This window comes from Leucopleurus acutus (assembly GCF_964270905.1).
Source record: "Leucopleurus acutus genome assembly, chromosome: 6".
Lineage (NCBI taxonomy): Eukaryota > Metazoa > Chordata > Mammalia > Artiodactyla > Delphinidae > Leucopleurus > Leucopleurus acutus.
The window spans coordinates 89,512,302-89,537,103 of NC_139149.1; the positions used below are offsets into that span (position 1 = coordinate 89,512,302).

General features: G+C 40.7%; 1 protein-coding gene across 1 annotated transcript in view; it reads right to left on the minus strand.

Annotated features, from left to right (window-relative positions):
* DYTN (dystrotelin) overlaps positions 1-24,802 on the minus strand; it is a gene marked incomplete at both ends in the record, with an annotated part of 51,130 nt that overhangs the window by 15,095 nt on the left and 11,233 nt on the right. The window contains 7 exons of the mRNA XM_082841590.1: positions 10,753-10,901; positions 12,333-12,444; positions 16,862-17,025; positions 17,305-17,376; positions 21,688-21,788; positions 22,299-22,384; positions 24,211-24,412. Of these exons, the coding sequence (XP_082697716.1) occupies positions 10,753-10,901; positions 12,333-12,444; positions 16,862-17,025; positions 17,305-17,376; positions 21,688-21,788; positions 22,299-22,384; positions 24,211-24,412 (886 nt within the window). The remainder of the gene's footprint in view (positions 1-10,752; positions 10,902-12,332; positions 12,445-16,861; positions 17,026-17,304; positions 17,377-21,687; positions 21,789-22,298; positions 22,385-24,210; positions 24,413-24,802) is intronic.

Consider the following 24,802-nt stretch of genomic DNA (forward strand, 5'->3'; position numbering starts at 1 on the left):
CAGAGACTAGATACCATGGTTTATTTAGTCATTTGCAATGGAAGGACACTAAGCTATTTTCAACTTTTCAGAACTATAAGCAATGTTGCAATGAACAAAGTGGTACATGCCTCCTTGTGCATACATGTGCAAGGTTCCCAGGTTTTAAGTTTAATAGATACTAACAATTTGCCCTCTTTGGGCACACACACGTACGAATATTTGAATATTTGGATGCATAGTATAAGGTCTGCAAAGATATACCCCAAAGAGATTACCTCTGGAAAACTCGGGACCAGATGTGGGCTGGGAATTATGGCTGAAAAGGACTTTACCCTTACTGTAATATTTTAACTTTCTTTAAGGCCAACAGATTCAGGTCTTATTTGTATAATTAAAAATGTTTTTCTTTTTAATCAAAGAAAGAAATGTATTACATACAAAAGATAGGCTGTAGCAACTTTAAAAATGAGAAAGAGGTGACAGGGAGTAAAAAGAAAGTGAAATAAAGGAGGGAAAGCAAAACCTCTTTTAAATTTCTTGCCTCAGAACAAAGCAATGTTAAAGTGAAACAAACTGTCGCATTGTGAAAATGGCTTTTTTTCTTCTTTTATTTGAAGCAGGAAATGGAGCAGCTCTTCATTTGTCCCCGCACATGTAACTCCTGCTCTCTGCCCGGCACTCCAGCCAGAGGCGTTCTTGGATGTGAGTGAGGGGTGTCTGAGTGGTGCAGCTGCATGAGCTGCTGATGAAAACGCACACAGACCTGAAAAACCTCACCCAGAGGCAGCGCATAGGCTGCTCATTCCTGGGTGGTCACAAGACTTACTCTCCTCTTCACACTTCTACCAGGAACAACTGCAGTATGAGAACTCTAATTTCTCTTTGATGATTGGAAAACATCACAGATGATCATATTTTGAAGACCTCCCTTAGGATCTGACTGTACTGATTACAATGATGAAGGGACACCTACAAGTGGAGTTGCACATGGGAGGGCAAGTCAACAACTGATTGAAAACATGATAAAGGAGTTGCAGACTGTATGCTTAAAAAAACAACAAAAAAGCAGCATTTCTAATTCCTTTGATGACAAAAATTTCACTGGGATTTTTAAAAAAAGTTTCTTCCCTCTTATGTTTCTTTCACTTTCCTCTCTCATCTCTTTCCTTTGAAAATTCCTGAACGTTTTCTTTATGTACGGATGAACTAATTTTCTCTTTTTCCCTACTTTTTAATTACATCGAATCTTAGATAGTGAAGAGTCAAGTTAAGGTATTGTGGGCAGAAGAAAGCCTTGTCTGTAAGTAAGCTATATTTAAAAGTTTCGGGCAGAGACTTAGTATCTACGGACACTGGAGTAATTTAAAAATATCAAAGTTGAATACAGCTTCCCTTTAGGATGTAGACTTGGGAAGAGTCCCCTCAAAGCTAAACTTCATCCGTTAATTGTGCCTTAATTGTTCTTTTCCCCTTCGGACTCACCTGATGATGTGTGCTACTGCCGTTGGTTTGTTGAGCCAGAGATACTCCTTGAGGTATTTGTTTGAAGGGCTCTGTGGCTGCTGTTTCTACTGGTCTAGTTGGACTTACATACCTCGGTGTTTCAGATCTGTTGTACTGAATGGAGAGCCTGTTATAAAAGTAGAATTTTATGAGAGGTTGTAATAATTTTTAATGATCAGGTATGACATTGAGGAGAGTCTTTTTAGAAAAAATTTCAAATCATTTAGTCAATTTAATATCTAAAAATAGCAATAAAGTAGTTCAACTTTTTCCTCTGTGCTCTTTTCCAACTACTTAGTTGATACAGAGCTAAATAGCCAATAATAGGAACAAAAATTCCATTTCCCTCCTTCTTGATAATCTAAAAATGAGAATGCAGAGAAGTTCAGGGATGACTACAGAAAATCCCCCAGGTCATCTTGTCCAGGTCAGATACTAGGGGTTCTAAGTGCAGATGTGTGTTTATTATGTCATATCTAAAAGAGCATAGAATAGAGTCGACTAGTTTAAGGTCAGGCATATTCCATTTTATACAATTCCATTTAATTTCATTCCCTTATTCAAAAACTATTTGAAGCATCTTACCATCTTGAGTTATTGCAGATAAAAAGACTTCTTTTAAAAAAAGCAGAGAACTCCCTGCTCACAGAGACTTTACATGTAATGAACAGACAAATACACAATCATTTCTGACATAGTGCGATTATTTCTACAGAATGCAATGAGAGTATAGGGAAAGAAGCGATTACTCTGGTACACTTTAATTATGTGTTTAAGGAGTGGGCACTTTGGGGTAGAAAAAAGCGTAACCCATGACTTCTTTGTCACACAGCTTCTGAGTAACACACTCTATTCCTACCCTGTCTCAAATCATTTTAACACCTTGGGGTTGTTCAACACCATTTTCTGCATTCACACAGATGCTTACAAACAGCAAAGTACATATTGAATTTGTTTTTGAAACAAAAATGGCACCATTCCGTACACATAATTCTGCCACTTGCCTTTTTCTCTTAATGTATGATGATGAATGCCCTCTAGTATAGTAGATAGGTACTAAAATTTGTCCTTAAGTAGATTCACTATGTTCTCTTGTATGTTGTATCGTATATAATCGACCATTTTTCTACCAGTGTATCTTCAGTTTGTTTGTTTAGTGCCCCCCCCCAATGCTACAACATTTATCTTATTTTCTATGTAGTAATGCTCTTATTCGTATAGGACAGAGTTCCAAAAATGGATCAAGGGCCAAATCTTGTGTACATTTTTATGTTTAGTAGGTACCATTCTTCTAAAGCCAATCTCTCCACATGTGCATAGATTCCATCCCACCTTGGCTGCCGAATGACATTGCTCCAACAATTCCCCTCTCTTGCACCAGATCATCAAGTTTTCCCGCTACAAGCTCATCCCCTTCAGTATACTAACATGCCGTTATTTTCCCCGTCATAACCAAACATTTCTCTTAACTTCAGATACTCTACTACCTACACTAGCTCTTTGTTCCCTCTATAGTAAAAAAAAATCCTGGAAAGAATTTTCTTGTTTGGTATCTTGAATTCCTCAACTCCCATTCTCTCTTAAACTGCCTCTGGTCTGATTTTTTTCTACAACCACTGTCCTACAATACTCTTTTTGAGGTCATCAATGAGTTCCTCAGTGTTAAATCCAAAGGTCAATTCTTACTTGACCCAGTAGCAGCATTTGACACTGCAGACCATGCCCTCCTCCCTGAAACACTCTCTTTACCTGTCTTCCAGGATTCCTCATTCTTGGTTTTCCTCTTGCCTCATCCATCACTCTTTCTCAGCCTCCCTTGCTGGTTTTTCACCTTCTCTCCAACTGTGTCATGTGGAGTGTCCCATGGTTCAGTTCTCAGTTTTCCTCTCTTCTCCATCTACACTGTCTATTTGGTGATCTCATACAATCCCATGGCTTTTAAAACCATGTATGTCGGGCTTCCCTGGTGGCACAGTGGTTGAGAGTCCGCCTGCCGATGCAGGGGACACGGGTTCGTGCCCCGGTCCGGGAGGATCCTACATGCCGCGGAGCGGCTGGGCCCGTGAGCAATGGCCGCTGAGCCTGCGCATCCGGAGCCTGTGCTCCGCAACGGGAGAGACCACAACAGTGAGAGGCCCGCGTATCGCAACAAAAAAAACAAAAACAAAAGAAAACATGTATGTCAAAAATTCACACATTTGATCTCCAATAGACTTTCTCCCAAATTCCGGACACGAATGGAAAACTGCCTACTCAACATCTCCATGTGGATGTCTGAGAGACACGTCAATCTTAACATGTTCCAAACTGAACTCCTGATCTTCCCCTATGATACTGTTCCACCGAGAGCCTCCCCCATTTCAGATGACAGTAACTTTATCCTTCTACTTAATATAGCACCACCATGACCATACATCTAGTATATGCACAAGAATTGACCTCTAGATCTGAGGAAGAGAATATAAATTTTATGAATTGATTCAAGTATATAAGGAACCCTAATATGTGACAAAGTTGGTATCTCATTGAAGTGGGAAAAGATAGATTGGCTATCCATCTGAAAGAAAGCAAGCTAAACCTTTGCTAAAATAAATTTCAAATGGGTTGAACATTTAAATTAAAATTCAAAATAGAAACATTAGGAAAAAATTTAGGAAAATATTTATATAGCCTGGCTTCTACGCTGCCCCCTTTAGGCTATTATCAATATTTCCTCCTTCGTTCCATTCAGCCACACTAGCCTCCTTGCTGTTCTTTGGAGCTGCCGGGCACACTCCTGTGTGTGTCTCAGTTGGCAGTCTCAGTTAGCGGTATGCTTTTGCAGGTACCTGTAAGATTCACTCCCTCACCTCCTTCAAGGCTTTGTTCCAATATCACCTCTCACTGAGGACCACTAAGACCACTCAGTTTAAATTTGCTACCAACACTCCCTCTAAGTCTTGCTCTCTCTTACCTGGCTCTTCTTTCTTTCTTTTACTTTAGTACTTTTAGCTCCTAATATATTATTATAATTCATGTATATGCCTATTTTTAATTGTCTAGTTTCCCCAGTAGAATGAAAGCTCCGTGAGATCTTCATCTCTTTTGTTCCCTGATATATCCCGAGTGCCTAGAAGAGTGTTCACTAAAGATTTATTTATTTTTCAGATTATTTTCTGAAAAGTCTATAGCCATTTGTACTTCAACCAAATGTCCAGCGCACCTAATTTCTTCCATGTTCACCAGCACTGGACGTTATTCATTTACTCTTTGCCATTCTGTTAAAGAAAGTGACAATAGCTCATTGTTCCTTTAATTGACATTTGTCTAACCGCTAGTTAAGATGAGCATATCTTTGTGTGTTTCATGGCCATTTGGAATTCCTCTTCTGTGATTTTGCCTATTTATATACTTGGAGTCTTTTCCTCCTTGCCCTCGCTCTCCTCTTCCTCATTTTCTTCTTCCTTATTTCCGTTTCCTTCTCCTCTTCCTTCTTTTCCTCTTCCTCTTCTTCATCTTCTCCTTCTTCTTTTTCAGTTTTTCCTATCAATTTGTAGGGACCTTTCCATAGCACAGTTTATCCTCTTAGTGAAAATATTTTTCCAAGTCTGAGACTTAGTTTTGATTTTGTTTATAATATCATTTACCATGAGAAAATGTCTACATTCGCATGTCATCATATATATGTGTGTTTCTATTACTTCGTGATTCCTTATTTCGTTGTCTTGCTTCGAAAGGTCTCCTCCAACCCCAGGTTTCCTAAATTTTTCTAATATTTTTATTTTAAACTATGTTTACATTTAAACTTCAATCAATTTGGAATTTATTTTCATTTATGGGGCAAAACAATGGATACCTGATGGATAGCCAGTTAGGCATCTTTTTCCACTGAACTGAAATACCACCTTTCTCATATGTTAGGCTCTCATTTATGCTTGGATCATTAATCAAATTTTGTATTCTTATCCTCAGATCAATATACCCATTTATGATTTATACTATATTATTTGGTCATGGTGGCTCTAGAGTAAGTTTTAACGCCTGTTGAAGAACAACCCTTCTCACAATTTTTTTTAACATCTTTATTGGAGTATAATTGCTTTACAATGTTGTGTTAGTTTCTGCGGTATAACAAAATGAATCAACTATATGTATACATATATCCCCATATCCCCTCCCTCCCACCCTCCCTATCCCACCCCTCTAGGTGGTCACAAAACACCAAGCTGATCTCCCTGTGTTATGCGGCTGCTTCCCACTAGCTATCTAATTTACATTTGGTAGTGTATATATGTCCATGCCACTCTCTCACATCGTCCCAGCTTACCCTTCCCCCTCCCCGTGTTCTCAAGTCCATCCTCTACGTCTGCCTCTTTATTCCTGTCCTGCCCCTCTCACTATTTTTTATTTCCACAATTTTAAATATCCTTGTACCTTTATTCTTTCAACATGTCTTCAAATTTATTTTATCTTATTTAAAAAACATCATGATTCTATTTGGAAATGCATTTAATTTAAATGCAGTTCATTCTTATTATCCATGGTAGCTATGCTCTTTGCAGTCACATGAACAATGAATTAGTGGAAACTGAACGATGGCTCCTGGGGGAAACACAGGGTTAGGATCTTGGAAGTCTCTGGTCAGAATATTTTCATCAACCTATCAATATATAATCTTGTTTTTCATGTGTTTCTTTTCTCTATTTTTTATTAGTTATCTATTTTATACATATTAGTGTATATATGTCAATCCCAATCTCCCAGTTCATCCCATCCCCCACCCCCATGTGTTTCTATTTAAAGATATATGTATACTGTTTAATGTTTACTGTTGATTCAGTAACATTGAACCCATGTAACTCGTGTCTGAACGAAGCTTATTTCATACACGTATTTTTTGTTAAGACATATCATAGCCTTCTCGCACCTAGGAACGCTAGCCAGCACTTCAGCACCATGTTTGGAGGGTATTTGCAACAGTGAAGTCACCAAGAAAAAGCACAAAAATGTGAAAAACATGGCACAAGATAGACTGTGTAAAGGACACGTGTTTATACTCTAAGGGCAGAAATCAGAAGGCAGGGTGACATTCAGTTCTACCTCAGCTGTGCATCAGGCAACTCACACTTTTTTCCCACTCTGCATGGCTGCAAATGACCAAAGAAGCATCGCGAGTACTGATTTTAAGGTTAATTTTTGAATCGTGTACATTGTTATGTTAGTGTCTTCTCTTTTAGGAATTTGCTATGTTTCTCCCTTTTGCTCAGGTCTTGTTTTCTGTATATTCAATCAAATATTACAGCTTTCCTTATATGGGTTTTGTATCTTTTTTGTTAAATTTTTTCTAGTTTCTTTTAAAAATAATTTTACAGGTATTGTAAATGGGATTTTTATAAAATTTCTAGCTAGCTATTGCTGATATAGTGAAGAGCTATTTGCGCATACATATTTTATTTTCCACCACTCAAAACCAATTAATTCTACAGTTTTAGCTAGAGTTACTTGTGGTTTCTTGGGGATTCACAATCATATTAAATGTAAATGGAAGTAATTTTGTGTGTTCTTTTTCACAGTTTTTATATTCATTTTTTAGTATATTTATAAGAATGTCCCAAAATATATAATAATAGTGGTAATATTTGGTACCTGGATTTCAGTTATGTTTTTGTAAGTGAAAATATTATCAGTGTAAGCTATTGCATGGAATCCACATTAAAAGGAAGGAGGCTTATTAGGATGAAGAATGTTTGCTGAATCAATGAATGAATTCAATATTACCATTTGGCAATAACCATGAATCTCTCAGAAGATGGTCAGTACCAATGTGCCAACTTAATAGATAGCAAGGATATGATTTTGCCTATTATCACAATGTAAAATAGTAATATTCCACATTAATTTCCCCTTGACCAATCACTAATCAGAATTTTTGAATTCATCAGTATCTAGGCTAAAGTGCAAATTATTCCATTAGAATTTTATTTTGGTGAACAACTCAATTGTACTCTGGTGAACAGAATATAACACACCAACATTTAAAGAATGTTTAGCTTTGCGGAGGACTTGCAATTCCCTTTCCTCATCTTGTCTCCACAAATATTACTCTGGGAATAGGAAGGACAGGTTATCCCTATTCTCAGGTGAAGAAACCAAGTCTTAGAAACAGTCCCCAAGGCCACACACAGAGTTGGCTGAGAACAAGACTTCTGTGTCTCTCTGTCCCAGGTTCAAACTTCACTAATGTCTTCCAACACTGGGTAATTACTCCTTGAGACACTTTCATACCCCATTCTAAAAGACCCACTTTATCAATCAATCCGTTAATCCCTCCATCATGCATCCATCCATTTTATTACTCGGTCTGTCAGTCATTCAACAAACACTTATTGAGCATTTATCATATTCAGACATTTGTACAGATTCTGGAAATACAACTGGAAACAATAAAAGTTTCTTCCCCCAATGGAGCTTACATTATCGAAAAAAAATTTTTAACTAAAAGTGAAATTTGTATAACGTCAGATGCTGATGAAGTGCTTTGAAGAAAAATAAAGCAAGGGAGGAGGATTGCGAGTGCCAGAGTGGGGACAGGGGCTAAAATGATAAATGGGTGGTCAGGAAAGGCCTTAAGGATGAGATGACATTTGAGCAGAACTTTTGCAAGTATTTAGGAGGTAGGCGTCAAGTCATACAGAGAAGTGGTCTAGGAATATGAATTCTTTTTTTTTTTTTTTTTTTGCGGTATGCGGGCCTCTCACTGTTGTGGCCTCTCCCGTTGCGAAGCACAGGCTCCGGATGCGCAGGCTCAGCGGCCATGGCTCACGGGCCCAGCCGCTCCGCGGCATGTGGGATCTTCCCGGACCGGGGCACGAACCCGCGTCCCCTGCATCGGCAGGCGAACTCTCAACCACTGCGCCACCAGAGAAGCCCTAGGAATATGAATTCTTTAAAGTAAAGGTTTACGTCTTAAGAGTGGGGGAATCTGGCTTAGTCTTATGGGGAGGAGGGAGGAATCAGGGCTGGAGCACAGAGATTGGTGGGGAGATGACACTGGAGAGGTTCCCAGGGTAGCTCAAACATGCAGGAGTTTTCTAAGTCATCTTACAACTTTTAGGTTTTAGCTTAAAAACAATGGGAAGCTAATGGAGGGGTTTAAGGCACAGAAGTTTGGGCAAAATGAGTGCGTGAGGAATGCCGTCATATTTTGAATTTGTAAAAGATCAGGCAGGCTTCTGTGGCCAAAAGAAATGCACATAAGAGCATGGATCTTTGTGTTCTAACTATGAGAATGGAGGAATTTAGACAAGATCTCAAGTATTCAATAAATCCAGCTGATTAATTGTCCTAATTTACTGTCACTCTGTCAGGGAAAGGTGAAATAAATGGCCTGAAGAAGACAGATGAATTGGCATCTGATATCTTTGTTTCTATTTTAAAATTTAAATTATCTGTACTCTATTAAAGCTATACATCAAGATGATATCCAAATTCTCTAACTTTAAGAATACATTGGGGCTTCCCTGCTGGCACAGTGGTTAAGAATCTGCCTGTCAGTGCAGGGGATACGGGTTCGAGCCCTGGTCCGGGAAGATCCCACATGCCGCGGAGCAACTAAGCCTGTGTGCCACAACTACTGAGCCTGCGCTCTGGAGCCCACGAGCCACAACTACTGAGCTCACTTGCTACAACTACTGAAGCCGGCGCGCCTAGAGCCTGTGCTCTGCAACAAGAGAAGCCACTGCGATGAGAAGCCCGCGCACTGAAGAGTAGCCCCCGCTTGCCACAACTAGAGAAAAGCCCACGCGCAGCAACAAAGACCCGATGCAGCCAAAAATTAAAAAAAAAAAAAGACTACATTGATAACCACCTGCTAGGAAAATGTGGTACAGGTATAAGGCATGGCATCTAATGCGAAGTCAACATGCATTTTTTTTCCCTTTAAAGAGCTGTAAAAATACATTAAATTATACCAAACTGTAAAAAGTGACAAAATGACCACAGAAATAGGGTCTGGGATCGAGAAGGAAATATGCTGGTAGATGTCTGAGAAAAGTTTAGAGAATTACAAAAGAAATTAATAAATGAATACCAATTTGATTAAAGTGATCTATTCTTATACTTCTGGTAGATAAAATAAGAGTGAATGAATTATTCTGGGTTTTCTTCTCCCAAAAGTCTGATGATCATAATCCCATGGAAACAGTACCTCTTTCCTTTATCTTCTGAAATTTTAAATTATAAAGAAGGAGTTACTTCAGTAGTTAAGGTCATGAAGATTTTTTTTTTTTTTTTTTTGCGGTACGCGGGCCTCTCACTGTTGTGGCCTCTCCCGTTGCGGAGCACAGGCTCCAGACACGCAGGCTCAGCAGCCATGGCTCACGGGCCCAGCCGCTGCGCAGCATGTGGGATCTTCCCGGACCGGGGCACGAACCCGCGTCCCCTGCATTGGCAGGCGGACTCTCAACCACTGCGCCACCAGGGAAGCCCCATGAAGACTTTTAAAAAGTCATCCTTAGGCTGGTGCTCAGGTATGTGATGGGCGATCTCAGATACCAGTGGTGCTGGGACATCCTTTGAGATCACCCTCTGAAGCATAGTTTGGCATTCTGAATTTTGAGGATTAACAAAATTCACAACTTTTGATGCAATGGTTTTACCTGAGAGAATTTATCTTAATAAAATATAAGAAAATGCGTGTGTAGGGATGCTGACTACAGAATTTTGGTGGGGGGCAAAATTTGAAAATAACCAAAATGTTAAGGGATTGCTTGTGAATTACGGCACTTCCTTATAAGGATAAGAGTGAGGTCATTGAAATGATATTTTGGAAGCTAATGACGGGAAAATGCTCTCTGTTTAATGTAAATGGAGAAAAGGTTGAAAAGTTGTATCTGTAGCATAATTCCTGATCTGGTAATGCTGAAATGTGAATAGCACTCACCTGTGAGTGATGGAATGTGTCTTTCTTTTCCTTTTTTTAAAAATAAGTATTAATTCTGAATTAGGCTTTCAAAAGTAACCCAACAAAAAAGAAAGATGTTGGAGAAAGTTATTCAAATACTCTAATACTAAAAATCTTCTGTGTCTGCCTGAGGTCTTTAGTTGGGATAACTCTAAATGATTGGATGGGCCACTTAAAGGTATTTTTGTCTCGCGGTCTACTTTAAAATTAAAGGTCGCTTCTAGAGGGGAACAGCATCTTTACCCCTCCCCTGCTTGCTGGCTTCATAACCTAGTACCCAGGCTCTGGGTTGCTAACCTGCACGACTGTCACTCGGAGACACTCACCTGGCCTGTGCCTGGTTAGCCACATCCCTTGGATTCACCTGGTCCAGCAGCCACTGCCTTCTCGCAGCTTCTTTCCTCCTACAGCGCCCTTGGAGCAGGTTGTTTCTGAGGGTCCTGAGGAAGAGTTTTGTATTGTCTTTTGTTGACACCTGCTGGAATGGCCAACAGAACAAGGGGCATCAGATCAGTCTTAAAGTGGTCTTCTTTCCTTACGTGGGTGGATTGGCCGCCATGGAAGTTTCTGAAATTATTTCACTTACCGTGATATCCACAGAAAAATCATCTTACTTCCTTACTACCTGAATTTCTTCACATCCTCTCTCTATACACATACATATAGTATACGTTTCCGAATTAAATACCCCCCAACTTCTACAAAAACTCCTGTTCCTTAGAGCAACCCAGGAATGGGGAAGGTGAAAGCTAGAAGAAGGCATGAAAGAGGACTAAGCCTGTGGTTACTAATTTGGAGGATTCCTGAGATTTTATTTCCAGAAAAATCCTCATACATTTAGTCTTGTATAAAATATCAGTGGATTCTCAGACCACCTGAAGTCCCCCCCACAGGTAAGGCAAAAGGAAACAAAGCAGAGAGACCTTTAATTTAAAATATTCAACCCTTGAAATCTAAAGTGTAATAACAAAATGACCACATGGTGTCAGTCTAATATCGATAAGCCCTATTTCTCCCCAGACTTTTAGAAACAAGAGGCTCATAGGCCAATGATCTGAGGATCTGGGTTAATAAAATTTAGTAAAGCAATATCCATTGAAAATTATTTGGCAAGATTGAGGCACATGACTTTTGTGGACCATTCATGGTAAAGAGAGAATGAGGGGAGAACTGTCCTCAGTAAAGGTAATTAATCAATATTTTTCACTATTGTGAAATTTGGGGATGAGGCCATCTGCATGGAGAAACGGATTCATACTCAGTGATGAAAAGAGAGTGTCCTTTCTGGAAAAATTGAAATGCTCTCTGCTTTAAAATTATCCTATGTCTCTTTCTTCTTAGCAAGAGCTTAATTCTCTTGCTGAGTATTATCATTTTCTTTAAAAAATTTTGAAAGTCAGCTATGAAGTCTTAGTTTTACACTTTTCCAGTCAAAACTGAGATAGAAATCTTTTTCTTTTGTTTTTCCTAAGGAAAAAATTACTTGAATTTTAGTGCTCAGGAAAAGACATGTTAAAAAAGAAAATTCCCGAAATGTACTAGCAACTAGAGACCTTGATGCGTCATTTTACCAAACCAGGCCTTTTTCTTTTTAATCTGTGTCCATTTCCAATGCCTCTCCCCTCTTACCGCTCAGATATTTTCTAGTGCACAGTAGGAGTCAATGGTTTCAGATTATACTCTGGCCTTTTCTTATCCCCAAAAGGTTTATTAAAATCTACAGTGTAAAGAAAGTATATGTATATTGAGAGATAGTTAAGGTTGAGCTTGCCACTTCCTTAGTCTTAAATATTATATGTATGAAAGGAGCAGAACCTGTGGTTTTCCAGGAGGAAAAGTTTTTTAATTGCTGTAGCTTTCACTGATAAGATTCATGAGTAGTTTGGTACACGGCATTAAATGTTACCTGGATGCAGTTCTCAATCACAGGATGAGACTTCTGGTGGGACTTGCTCTGAAGACCAGATAAGAAACACACCTGACAGATGTCAAAGTTGAGACACTTCAGACAGCGGTATCTGCCAATTAAAATGCAAGTGTGACTTACATCACTACTAGGAGGTGAGCAAAGAAAGTATCATTCAGGTGGAGAATAAGCACCCTAAAATATACAGGAGGTGTCTGAGCTATCGAGTGAGTATAAAGTTGTCTTCTTTTGTTGGCATTTTTATAACATGACATTAAATTAATATAGTTTTGTCAACAAACTATCATATAGAGGCTGGATTCATCCTCTCCACCCCGCCCTCCAAATACCAAGTGTCTTTTACATGCAGGGCATTATGTGCTACAACCTTTAGGATAGACCCTTAAGTCTGCAGCCACATTTGTGCAGCTGCATAATTCATTCAGGTAATTGGAATTTAATTGCCAACTTAAAGGAAACTGGGAGATTTCCAAAAAGTTTGAATTCTAGCTTCTCTGGAAATGTGTGAGATATGATGATATTGGACCTGTATTCTTGTGTGGTGTTGGGGAAAATAGAACCATAGATAAAGAATCTAAAATAAATGTGTCATTTATCAGAAATCTGTATGTAGGAAAGAATAACGTGGAAGAGAGGGAGTTCCTCACCAGCCAGGACTGAGTGACCACCACACCCAAGTTTCTTAACACATCAGTGTTGCAGGCTTTCTGTTATGGACAGTTACAATCTTAAATCTCCTGTGATCAGAAAGACAGGCGGAAATCTTGAGACACTCTGGTAGGGAAGGGTGTCTCTGGGCACTCAGGGAACATGTTGTGATATTGGGGAGGGCTGGTGAGACCTCATAGCCATGAATTAGTAACTTTTAAGGATGAGTGGGATCATATTGTTTGTCTGCAAAATATCAGGGATCTATACTTTTTTCCTGCTATTTTAACTCCCTTCTTCAACTACAGAGGATGCGGCATAAAGTAGGGTCTTCCTCATCAACGGCAGCAATGGGCGAGGACAAGGGGGCAGCTACACCTTTAAGACAGTCCCTCCCCAGACTACTGCCCTCATTTATACTCCTTGCCTTGCCCCCAATAGCATTTGAGTTTTCAACCCCGGTCTTCAAAGTTATAAAAATTAAACTATGACAAGATTCCTATGCTCTTCAAATTTCATATCTGGCGGCAAAGACATGATATGGAAGCTTGAGGTACTAACTAGCAAAATTAGATACTGTGTGATGAAGTGCCGAGTAAGAGGCATGGAAAATACATGCTGTAGGAGAGACGGGGGACATCCCTGGGAGCTGGTATGGTCTGATAAATTTTTCTGGAAGAGCTGAGACTCATGCTAGGCATAGAATGCTGGGTGGGAGATTAAAGTAGAGGAAATCCCAGGTAGAAAGATGAGGAGTAAGGTAATGCAGACTGGGGTGAAGAGAAGGGTTAGCGCTTTTCAGACCTATCAGACCTACAGGTAACTGTGGAGAATGGAGGAATAAAAACTTGCAATGGGGCTTCCCTGGTGGCGCAGTGGTTGAGAGTCCGCCTGCCGATAAAGGGGACGCGGGTTCGTGCCCCGGTCCGGGAAGATCCCACGTGCCGTGGAGCGCCTGGGCCCGTGAGCCATGGCCACTGAGCCTGCGCGTCCGGAGCCTGTGCTCCGCAATGGGAGAGGCCACAACAGTGAGAGGCCCGTGTACCGCAAAAAAAAACAAAAATAAAACAAAAAAAAAACCCCACTTGCAATGTTCCTGAGGCCAGATGGCAGAAGGGCTTCTGACCAAAGTCATTGGAAGGCAGAGCAGGAGGGTGCAAATGCCATGAGACAAACTGTCACAGTCCTTGTTCACTGCCGTCCCCGACATCTAGTCCCAGGGTAGGATATTAATACAGAGTGTTGAAGGGCTATCACAGTAGCAAACATTTTTGAGCCCTTAGTATGTAGCAGGCAGTGGACATGCATTGACATAGTTAATCCCCATGAAAGTTCTTTAAGGCAAGGCATTCTTATTATTATCCTCATTTAAAGAAACTGATTCAAAGAGAGTTTAAGCAATTGCACAAAGTTACACAACTACGTAGTAAGTGGTAGCATTAGGTTTTGAGCCCAGGGATACCATCTAAATGGAGAGCCAGCTATTTTAACCCCTGTTAATAGACCACCAAGGCAGGAGACTTGAGTTTGAGTCACATGCCACTGTTACCAGGTGACCTTGAAATGGAAACTTAAGCTCATTGTTTTGAAGATACCTGGAACAACGCAGGTTTTCAAAGAACATTAGTTGAAGGAAATTAAATGAATGACAGTTTCTTCAGTGAAGAAAATGGGGGCTTCCCTGGTGGCGCAGTGGTTGAGAGTCCACCTGCCGATGCAGGGGACGCGGGTTCGTGCCCCGGTCTGGGAAGATCCCACATGCCGCGGAGAGGCTGGGCCTGTGAGCCATGGCCGCTGAGCCTGCGCGTCCAGAGCCTGTGCTCTGCAACGGGAGAGGCCACAACAGTGAGAGGCCCGCGTACCGCAAAAAAAAAAAAAAAAAAAAGAAAATGGGGCTAGTAAACCCTGCCCTCTCGGACTTGCAAAGTTTTTACAAAGCTTTGAAAATTATTCAGCATGTGTAACTGGGGAGACATGAAGTCTATAACATAAAGCATTTTTTATAAAGATGATTTGATGAGCCACCTGTCCTGGCTGCTTTATTTAACGTTACTGTATGGTTACAGTTGACTTGTTAGGACAATACACTGACCCTAATCTTGGCTTATTTCCTCCATGCTCTGAAACTACCGACAGGTGTGTGAGAAAGGGTGCAGTGTGGATAATGAGACTGGTCTGTTGTTGATGGCTTTACTCATAGAGAACCAACTTTTTTCCCCCTAATTTCATTTCAAACTTACATGGCTATTACAGAGCATAAATGTGACATGTTCTGCTAAAATCGAACATTTGTCTTAGGAACAAGCTCTGGGCTTTGTAGCTTCTCTTACTTTAGGAGGTCAAGTCTTTGCCTCTTCCTGCTATACTTCCAGATCTGCAAACACTTCTGCTCTAAAATGTCTTTATGAATCTCACTGAAACTAAAAGCCTTGAGGCTATTGCTGGAGTTTTCTGAGAGCCAAAAACACAGGTTTAAGGTTAGAACTGTAATACATTCAAGCAATTTCTAATAGACTCAGAAGGTTACAGCTAAAAGAAGTCTAAGTCATCATTTGACCCACCTCTCCTCTTGCTTACAAAGAAACCAAGGTCTAGAAAGGTTAAAGGCCATGCCCAGATCACGCAGCTGTCTGCATATATGAAAACTGTACATTGCCTCAGATTTCTAGGAGAAAGGAAAAGTCACACAGCGGCATTTTTGTTTTTGTTTTTTGGGTTTTTTTTTGCGGTACGTGGGCCTCTCACTGTTGTGGCCTCTCCCGTTGTGGAGCACAGGCTCCGGACGCGCAGGCTCAGCGGCCATGGCTCACGGGCCCAGCCGCTCCACGGCACGTGGGATCTTCCTGGACCGGGGCACGAACCCGTGTCCCCTGCATTGGCAGGTGGACTCTCAACCACTGTGCCACCAGGGAAGCCCTTTATTGTTGTATTGACAAGAGAACTACAACACCCTTTCCCTAATATGGGATTTTGACTGTCATCCTCAAAGCTGTGGAAAGGTCTGAATCTCCAATGTCCAAACCTAGCTTTCAAATCTGCCTTTTCCTCGAGGCCAGAGAAGCTCTGGCGTGAGCTGCTCCCACAAAGCCTCATCATTCCTTTGGGTTCAAGGAATGTTCTCAGTTGTCTGCACAAGGCGGCAGCAGAGCATCACGGTTGCAAAGCAGGCAACCTGGATTCGGTCGGTAGCCTCTGCCACTTGCTAACCATGTGAGCTTAAGTTTAAGTTATTTAGTGTCTCTGCAAATTAGGCATAATAATACCACATTTATAGAGAGTTGTAACAGGTTTTACATGAAATGATCCAGGTGAACTACACAACCTAACACTTGTTCAACATTTAACAAATGTAACAAGGTCCTACTATATAGCACAAAGAACTATAGTCAATATCCTGTGATAAACCGTAACGGAAAAGAACATGAAAAAGAATATATATACGTTTAACTGAACCACTTTGCTGCACAGCAGAAATTAACACAACATTGTAAATCAACTATACTTCAATAAAACTTTAAAAAAAAACAAAGAATGTAAACTATTGTTATTATTATGGATGGTTCCAAAGTATTTAACAGCATTTTTTGGTAACAAAAGACAAAAAAATTTCCCCTTAAGGAACAAAAACATCTAGCGGTCAGAGTATGTGTCAATAGAACTTAATATTCCATTAATTATAGAAGGTAAAATAAAATGTATTATAAGCAGGACCACTCATACAGGAAATTATTGACCCCCCAAAATCAACTGAGTTCTAGATGTGTGAGAAGGACCACAAAAACCAATCTGGAGAGACGCAGCTCCAACTCCAGACCCATTTGGAGAGTGACGGTCCATGTAATAGTGATGAATGACTCTACCTCAGTCCTGTGATGGGGAAGTTCCTGCAGATTCGACATCGAACAGGGTGAGTGACCATTTCAGTGGCTGACAGTCGGTAGCAGGTCGGGAGCCACAGGAGGATGGGAGGTTCAGATTGTACCCAAGATAGGAATTTCTCTTCTTTAATTGCTGAGCTCAACACCTGAAAAACCATGGCACACTCAGATGTGTTTCTAGGCAGAACTTTGGTCTCTTGTAGAGATGAAAATGTATTTTCATCTTCTCTTCTGGCTCTGTTTCTGTAGGCTCTGCTTAGGAAGTTTATCACATGCAAAGTCGGGGCAAGTCTACCTCTAAATTAGGTTGTCTAGGAGGTGGTGTAGAGTAGTAGGTCTGTGATTTAAATGGGTCAGCAGTGGTGTCTGCCCCCCAGCAGTGGTGTCTGCCCCCCAGGTCCAAGGGACATGTGAATGGCACTCACCCCTTGGAAACAGCTGCGTGTAGCACTCTCCACAGAGTACAGAGCTCGACTTTCCCCCATGACAGTTGGGATCTACAAGAGGCAAGAAACCCCACGTCAGCGATCAAGAAATGGAGAAATAGGTGGCCACCAGTCATGCCTGAGCGGTGGCGCTTACGGCCATAGCGTCACAAGTATCTGGTGTCTGAGGCTGGATGAGCTGTCTCAGTCTAGGCAAACAGGACATGTGTGGGTTTTGTGCGGTGTATGAATAGAGATAATGAATGAACAAGTGGGAAGAAGTGGAGCTGGGAGGAGGAGTGAGAAGAAAGTCTGGCAGTGGGGGAAATACAGGGAGGGCTTGCATTGTTTCTCTTCTTTTGACCCCAGTCAAATATTTAATCTTTCTTTGCCCTTGTGCACCTATGAATTACAAGTAACGACGATACTGTATCAAAGTTCAGGGCAGTTTTAAGGAAACCTTTTCAAACACTTTCACGTCGTCTCCTTTTCACAAATCCCAATTTCTGAGGTAGGGCAGTCATTATCTTTGTTTAAAGCAAGGAGTAATTGAGACCTGGAATTTTGTCCAAGGTACAACAAACAAGCAAGAAAACAAACAAACAAATGCAAGTTAGCTGCAGAATTGAGATCTCACTCTAAGACTCCTTACTCTGTTGAGGGGTTCTCCCAAAGCTTTGTCGCACCCAGTCCTGATGTGTATTCCAATGGCTTGATTTATACTACCTCACTCAATGGTTTCCATCTTTCAATCAGTCCCATTAAGGAGTTTAATGAAGGGACTGAGAACCCCTTGTGACTGCCGAGATGGCCAGGGACTTGGCCCTGACATTATCTATATGCACAGATACATGTACCTGTCACCTCCATTTATGCCCATTTGGTTGTGGGTCCCAGTTTCGCATCTGATGTTGTCTACAGCACAGTCTGTCAGCAGGCGTTGCTCCCAAGCTCAGAAGTAATTTCAAAGACCCCCCTGCTGAGTCCATCAACTCGAATAAACATTCTTCTAATCAGGAAAGTGGCACTTAGAGCCACTTTGCTGACAATTAGCCAGACAGAAGTCAACAAACATTTGCGTAATCCTGACAAGATGGCTTGTACTTTAAATTGATAATAACCCCATCACCAGCTGAATAAGTACTATGTGTTATTTGGCTTTTGTCTGAAAAAATAACTCACTAACCATACTTTGGCCTGAGAGTGCTGATGAGCTAACTGGAGCACTTATTTGGACGGCGTCCTTGAGCCCTGAGAAAGGGGTTTAGTCTCATTTGTAAAATAAGGAATGTGGATCAGATAGGACCCACTTGCAAGCTCTGTGATTCTGACACCAGTCAAAAGAAAATTCACTTCTGTAGTGGGTTCTAACCTACACTTTTGGCTTTTAAGTGTGTGCACAAAGATTTTGTAGATGAATTGCCCATTTGACTAATTTCTTGCAGGTGTTCTACGGAAGGATGCAGTGTGGCTGGATAGGATGCCAGCACAGGCAGAACACCACTTGAAATGATAATGACGATTCTTGCGCGAGGGGCTGGGATTACACGGTAGGGCCTGGAGTTTTCTGTGGGAACCCATCTCAGTGTCCTTAATGGTAGTAAATGGGATGATAATTTGCCGTGCAAATCTCCACCTTCCTAACAGCTTTCTCAGAAGCCTACTAATGCATTGGGGGGGAGACAGCGCTGCAGGAGCTGCCATGCGGCAGCTCATTGACCTCAGTTGAGCCTGAAACAAGGGCAGATTTTTAGGGCCTCTTGGATGGGGAGCGAGCCTGGGGCCGGCTGTAGTAGTGAGGAAGCAGTACAGGATTTCAGGAGGAGGAAAATGCCCCTCCGTCCATCTTCTTTCATTACATCCACCTCAACACCTTAGTGTAACAAGCCTGGTTGCACAAATGGATGGACAGATTTTCCCAGTCTCCCTGGCTCCCCGTAGCTTGAGTCCGAAGATGTTGGGATTGATGGGGAAGTAGCTCCTTAACATGCCTGGAGTCAGCAGAAAACAGGGCCCATGTGCTGCTGCAACCACCAGAGCAGCTCTTAAATAACTACATATGATGTTTGAACCTTAGGAATTAAAAAAAAAATCATTGCTCCACTTAAAAAATATGAACATCTTACATATTCTTTGGAATTTACAGAATACATTAAATACTAATTATTACAATCAATATGAACATAAACTATTACTATTAAGGCCAAATCAAAGCAAAGGTAATTTTGGATAGGTTTTTCTAAATCATATTCCCTGTCTGATAATCTCTTTCCTTACCCACTCCCACCTGTATCATAATTATCCTCAGTTCAGAATCCTCGGTTCTGAAGGGTACCAGAATAGGTCACCCCCAAATACGAGCCCTTGGCATACATATTGTTTTGAACTAAAGGCCATTGAGAACCACTAGATGCAGAAAAAGCTATAAAAACAGGGCACAGGTTTTCCTTTTGTAAAGGAAATTTACATTTATAAAGGAAATTTCTTTTTACCAATAGTGTCTCCCTCTCCCTATCAGGAAGAGGAGGACTCTTAACAACACTTATTAACGGAAAACTCACAGACTTAAATCTGCATAACAAACCTTACTAAACAACCCTTGTTCACCATCTATTTCCCGGTCACTTTCTCATAACCTGCCTCCCCCCACCCAGAAGCCCAGAGCCCCCTTCCCTTTGTTTAATGTAAAATAATTTACAAGCCTGAGTTCCATCCACCTCTTTGAGTTACTCATCACTGGGTGTTCCCATGTGTATGCACCATACACATTTAAACTTTGGTTTGTTTTTCTCTTGTTAATTCTGTCTTTTGCCAGTCCAATTTATAGGGCCCCAGTGACAGAACTTAAGATGGGTCAAGGAAAAAGAAATTTTTTTCTCCCCTACAGTCCAGACCCGGGGGAAAAATGACAGAAAATTACTATGGCTTCACAGTGAGGAAAACCTAGTTTGGGGATTTTACAGGGGCTTGAAGAAGAATAGACACATCCTTGAAACAGGGGTAAAAGATACAGAAGGACAGTGACCACTGTACACAAGATAATCCAGAGCCTGCTTAACCCATTTGCAGAAGATCTTGCTTGGTTACATGATTTTACATCATTTTAATATTTAAGAAACATATTTACTTTAAGGGGGTTAAATTCCCTTGCCTAGTATGGATAAAAACAACACTACATTTGTACATTCTTAAAGAATAGGAAATGATGGAAAGCAACTATTTGAGTATTCGGGGTTGCATTTCATCTATGTTCCCATTAAGCACCGTTGAAGGCTTTAGTATCAAGAACTTTTCAAGCCATAAAGATAAATGAGATAAAATTCTTGCCCTTGAGAAGCAGCCTAGTGGGAAAAGCATATACCTAGGACATAATTGCAACAACATTTGACAAGTGCTATAACAAAATTATGTACAAGAGTTAAAGGAGCTTTCAGTGAGGAGATGACTGATATTTGAGTGATCTTGAAAGACAAACAGTATTTGTCAAGTGAAAGGAGAGGCAGTGGTGTTGCAGACAGATTGCACCTGCACAAGTCAGGCATGGAGAACTTGGTGCATGTCAGGTACAGTAACAATTTTGATACGCAAGAGTGACAATGATGGAAGGAAAACTTAAACACTGTGGAATACGCAAAAGAAACCACTGGATATTGTTTCAATGGGGATTATCTGAACCTATAGAGATATGCATCACTGTCTTTGACTAAGCTATTTTATAATTTTGTAGACATTAATGTTAACTTGTAGACAACTGATCACAATGTAAATAATTCTGATCTATAGACATGCAAATAAATTCTGTCCTGGTTGAGGGACAACCCTCCCCTTCAGCCTAAAGTCAGTCTTGGGTCCACCTGCAAATTCATTGTAACATTCTTAATCTATCAGCTTGTCTGTTCTTTGGTTATTTTTTTCAACTAGTTGTAACTTACTGGAGCCCTCTTCTAATTAACAAATTAAATAAAATTTTGAATACATGTTCATTTTATATTTGTATAAGTATCATGATTTACCTCTTTCTGAAAAGAGAAGGATTGAGTCAAATCATGAAAGCTTTGCCTGTGATGCTGAGTTCAGGTTTTATTCTATGACAGAATATGGCCAACGAAGAATTTTAGGCATTTACATTTACATTTTGGAAGAGTCACTGGCTGCTGTGTGGAGGAAGAGTTGCAGAGAGGAGAGGATTGAGTTGGGCAAACCAGTTAGGGAGCAATTGCAATAGATCAGCCTATATTCAGATAATACCAGGTAAAGAGGAGAGAGGTTGCATGGAGAGCTATATTAAGGTAGAACTGACACTGTAAAAATCAGATCCTTTAATAATAAATGTGACTAATATAACTGGAACAAATTTAGAATTCTTAAGTATTAGAGATTTACCTGTTGTAGATCTGTTAGTAGGTTTCTCAAAATCCTTCGAGTCATGCGTCCCCCAGAATTATAACCTCCCCTGTTATTTTCTGCATAGAGCTGAAAAAGAGCTAGACACATAAGGGGGGAAAGAAATCTTTAAACTGAATACTTGCTATATATCTTCGAAGAATATGTGCTTTGAATTCTAAACAGTTTATTTGTGGCTATAAAGGCGAAAGTTATAATTCTTGGTTATTTGCTTGCTGTTTTGAAGGCTTCCCAAACTAAATAATTTGATAATTAATGAAGACACATTCACATTTCAACTTTTTGATAATCTAGCACATCAATGACAAAGACCACAAGGTTGGTAAATGGCGATGTGAGCAGAGTCTGTCTTTAAGGGAATAATAACTACTGGTGTCTGAATAATCCCTATACAAATAAATATCAAGGATAACCAAATTATGAATAGTTAGAAAGCATAGATCAACATCTTGAAAAATTCTAAGTGTTGCTGAGTACTTGTCGAACCAGAGCAGTGTGGCGGGGATACAGGAGTGAGTGAAGCAGATAACGTGTTGGAGAGATTTGGTGGTCACCGCACTTCAGACATTCAAAACTCCTACATATGTTACCTCTGTATTTTGTAAGAGGACTATCCCCTGAGAGGGCAATCAGGGCGGCGGCTGCAGGTCCAAGCTTGAGAAAACCCGTTCCTGAGCTGCATGGCAACAAAACAGAGATACGAATGGGGAAGGCAGGGTTATTCTTGGTGAAGTGGTTTATAAAAACCATGACTGTGAATGGACATTTCTTTCTTTCTTTTTTGTTTTTGGCTGCACTGTGCAGCATGTGGGATCTTAGCTCCCCAAGAAGGGATGGAACTTGCGCCCCCTGCAGCAGTAGCTCAGGGTCTTAACCATTGGACCGCCAGGGAAGTCCCTGAATGGACATTTCTGACACTGTGTTACAAGTTCACTCTTTTCATGGTCAGTTTTCCTATATCTAGAATTTGACAGAACTAAGAATTGAATGAAAATATTTCATCCTTCATTTATTCATTCATTCATGTGTTCAACAAATGTTTATTGGGTACTTTCTCTGTACTAAGCCCTGTCCTAGGCACTGGAGACACAAGCATCTTCCTGGGTCTTCCTGGGTCCTCCTGGACCAGGCAGTCTCACTTCCTTTAGGGCTCACATGCTGGGAAACCAAACAACAGAGACAAGGACCAAAAGGCAGGCAGAAGGAGCAAACATTTATATTAAAAAAATCCACCCGTTCTCAGGCCCTCACTTAGAGCCTCATCACCCTGTGCCCCTTGGTTGTGCAGTTTCCAAACCTACAAAATACAATGTATCAAATGCCGGAGCATTGTTAGAGGCAAGCATTGATACAAGAAAGGGTAGCCAAGATCATAATGCTTAAGGAGACTGAAATCATGAAAAAATAACTTGAGAACATGCTTATATACTATTTGTACAACAACAAAAATAAATAAATAATAAACTAGTAAGGAATTTGCCTAGTGGTTAAACTGTGCTTGCCTTTGGGAGGCAGGCTTTGGGGTGGTATTTCTTCTTCTTCACTCTTTTCTGCACTTTCCAAATGTTTTATATTTACTGTGAGCTTTTAAAACGCCATTCTACAGGATGAAGGCTACTGGGTCAAGACCATGTAAGATAAACACAACTGAAGTGGGGCAAAAAAGTGGTAAGCACACACACAAACACACACCCCCAACACCACTGACTTAGAGCATGCATAATCAAGCCTTTGACAGGGTGTAAGCTGTTTTATGTGTGCCTCTCCAAGTCATATGTTGAAATCCTAACCCCCAATGTGATGGTATTTAGAGATGGGGCATGGGAAGATGATTAGGTCACAAGGGTGGAACTCTTATGAATTGGATTGCTATTACTACAAAAGAGACCCCAGAGAGCTCCCTCGCCCCTTTCACCATGTGAGGACACAGCCAAAAGATGGCCCTCTATGTACCAGGAAGTGGGTTCTCACCAGACCCACCTGTCTGCCGGTGCCCTGACCTTAGACTTCCCAGCCTCCAGAACTGTGAGAAATAAATGTTTAAGTCACCCAGTCTAGGTAGTTTGGTATAGCAGCCCAGACTAAGACAATAGGTTAGCCATTTATGCACACGTTATTCACAAACAGAAACTGACAACTGGTTATAAAGGAATAAGCAAAGACATATACTACCGGGACTCAAGAGAAAAGTGTAATTTATATATGTACATAGATGCATAACTGCCCTAGCAAAAGGTGTGTGTGCTTCTCTAGAGTGGAAATGAGTCTGTATGAAAATGTGGATTTTCCCCCTTTTTGCTGTCCATGAATCATTCATATTAGTGAGGTTGATAAGCATGTACTTCTTTGTTCCCCTCCTGAATAATACATTTGAGGAAAACAAACAAAGAAGCCTTCTTAGATATCAAACCTTGAATAAATATTAGACAACCCCAACTGGTCAATGACCAGAGGCAACTAAACACCCCCTGTGAGGTCACAGCATGGTCCCCTCAGCCTCACCTGTCATACATTGTTGTGAGAAGGCTCAGAGTGAGTTCCGAAGCTCTGGGGTGCACCTGTCCTGGTTTTTCCACCCTGACTCTCTGAAACAGCTCCTGCAGAGCCTGAAAAAGCTGCTGCACAGAGACAGCACTTTCTCTTGCCTCCCAGAGACTCTGACGTAGTAGGACATGCTGAATCAGAGAACTGTCAATCAAGTCCACTGCAGGAAGCAAAGGAAACACTGCATCACCTCTGATCTGAACAAAAGGCTTCAAGAAAGTAAACATCATCTAGTCTTTAATGAGGACTGTTTTTTACGGCAGCTGTTTTTTTTTAAGGGAATTACATATGGCCACTATTTGGATACATCTCTCGTGTATAATTCAAGTGTTCCTATTCTAACAGTTGATTTGATTTTGGAAAAAATGCATCTGTTTGTAAAGCATAGTTAGAACATTATTCCCAGTATAACCTCTAGGATGTGGCTTTATAAAAGGAAATTAAAAGGGAAAGAAGTGAGAAACTTGAAAATAGCTTTCCGAGGAAGTTAGGACACTGGTGAAAAGTTGGGAAAAACATTTTTATACTGTTTATTAAGTGGATTGAGAAA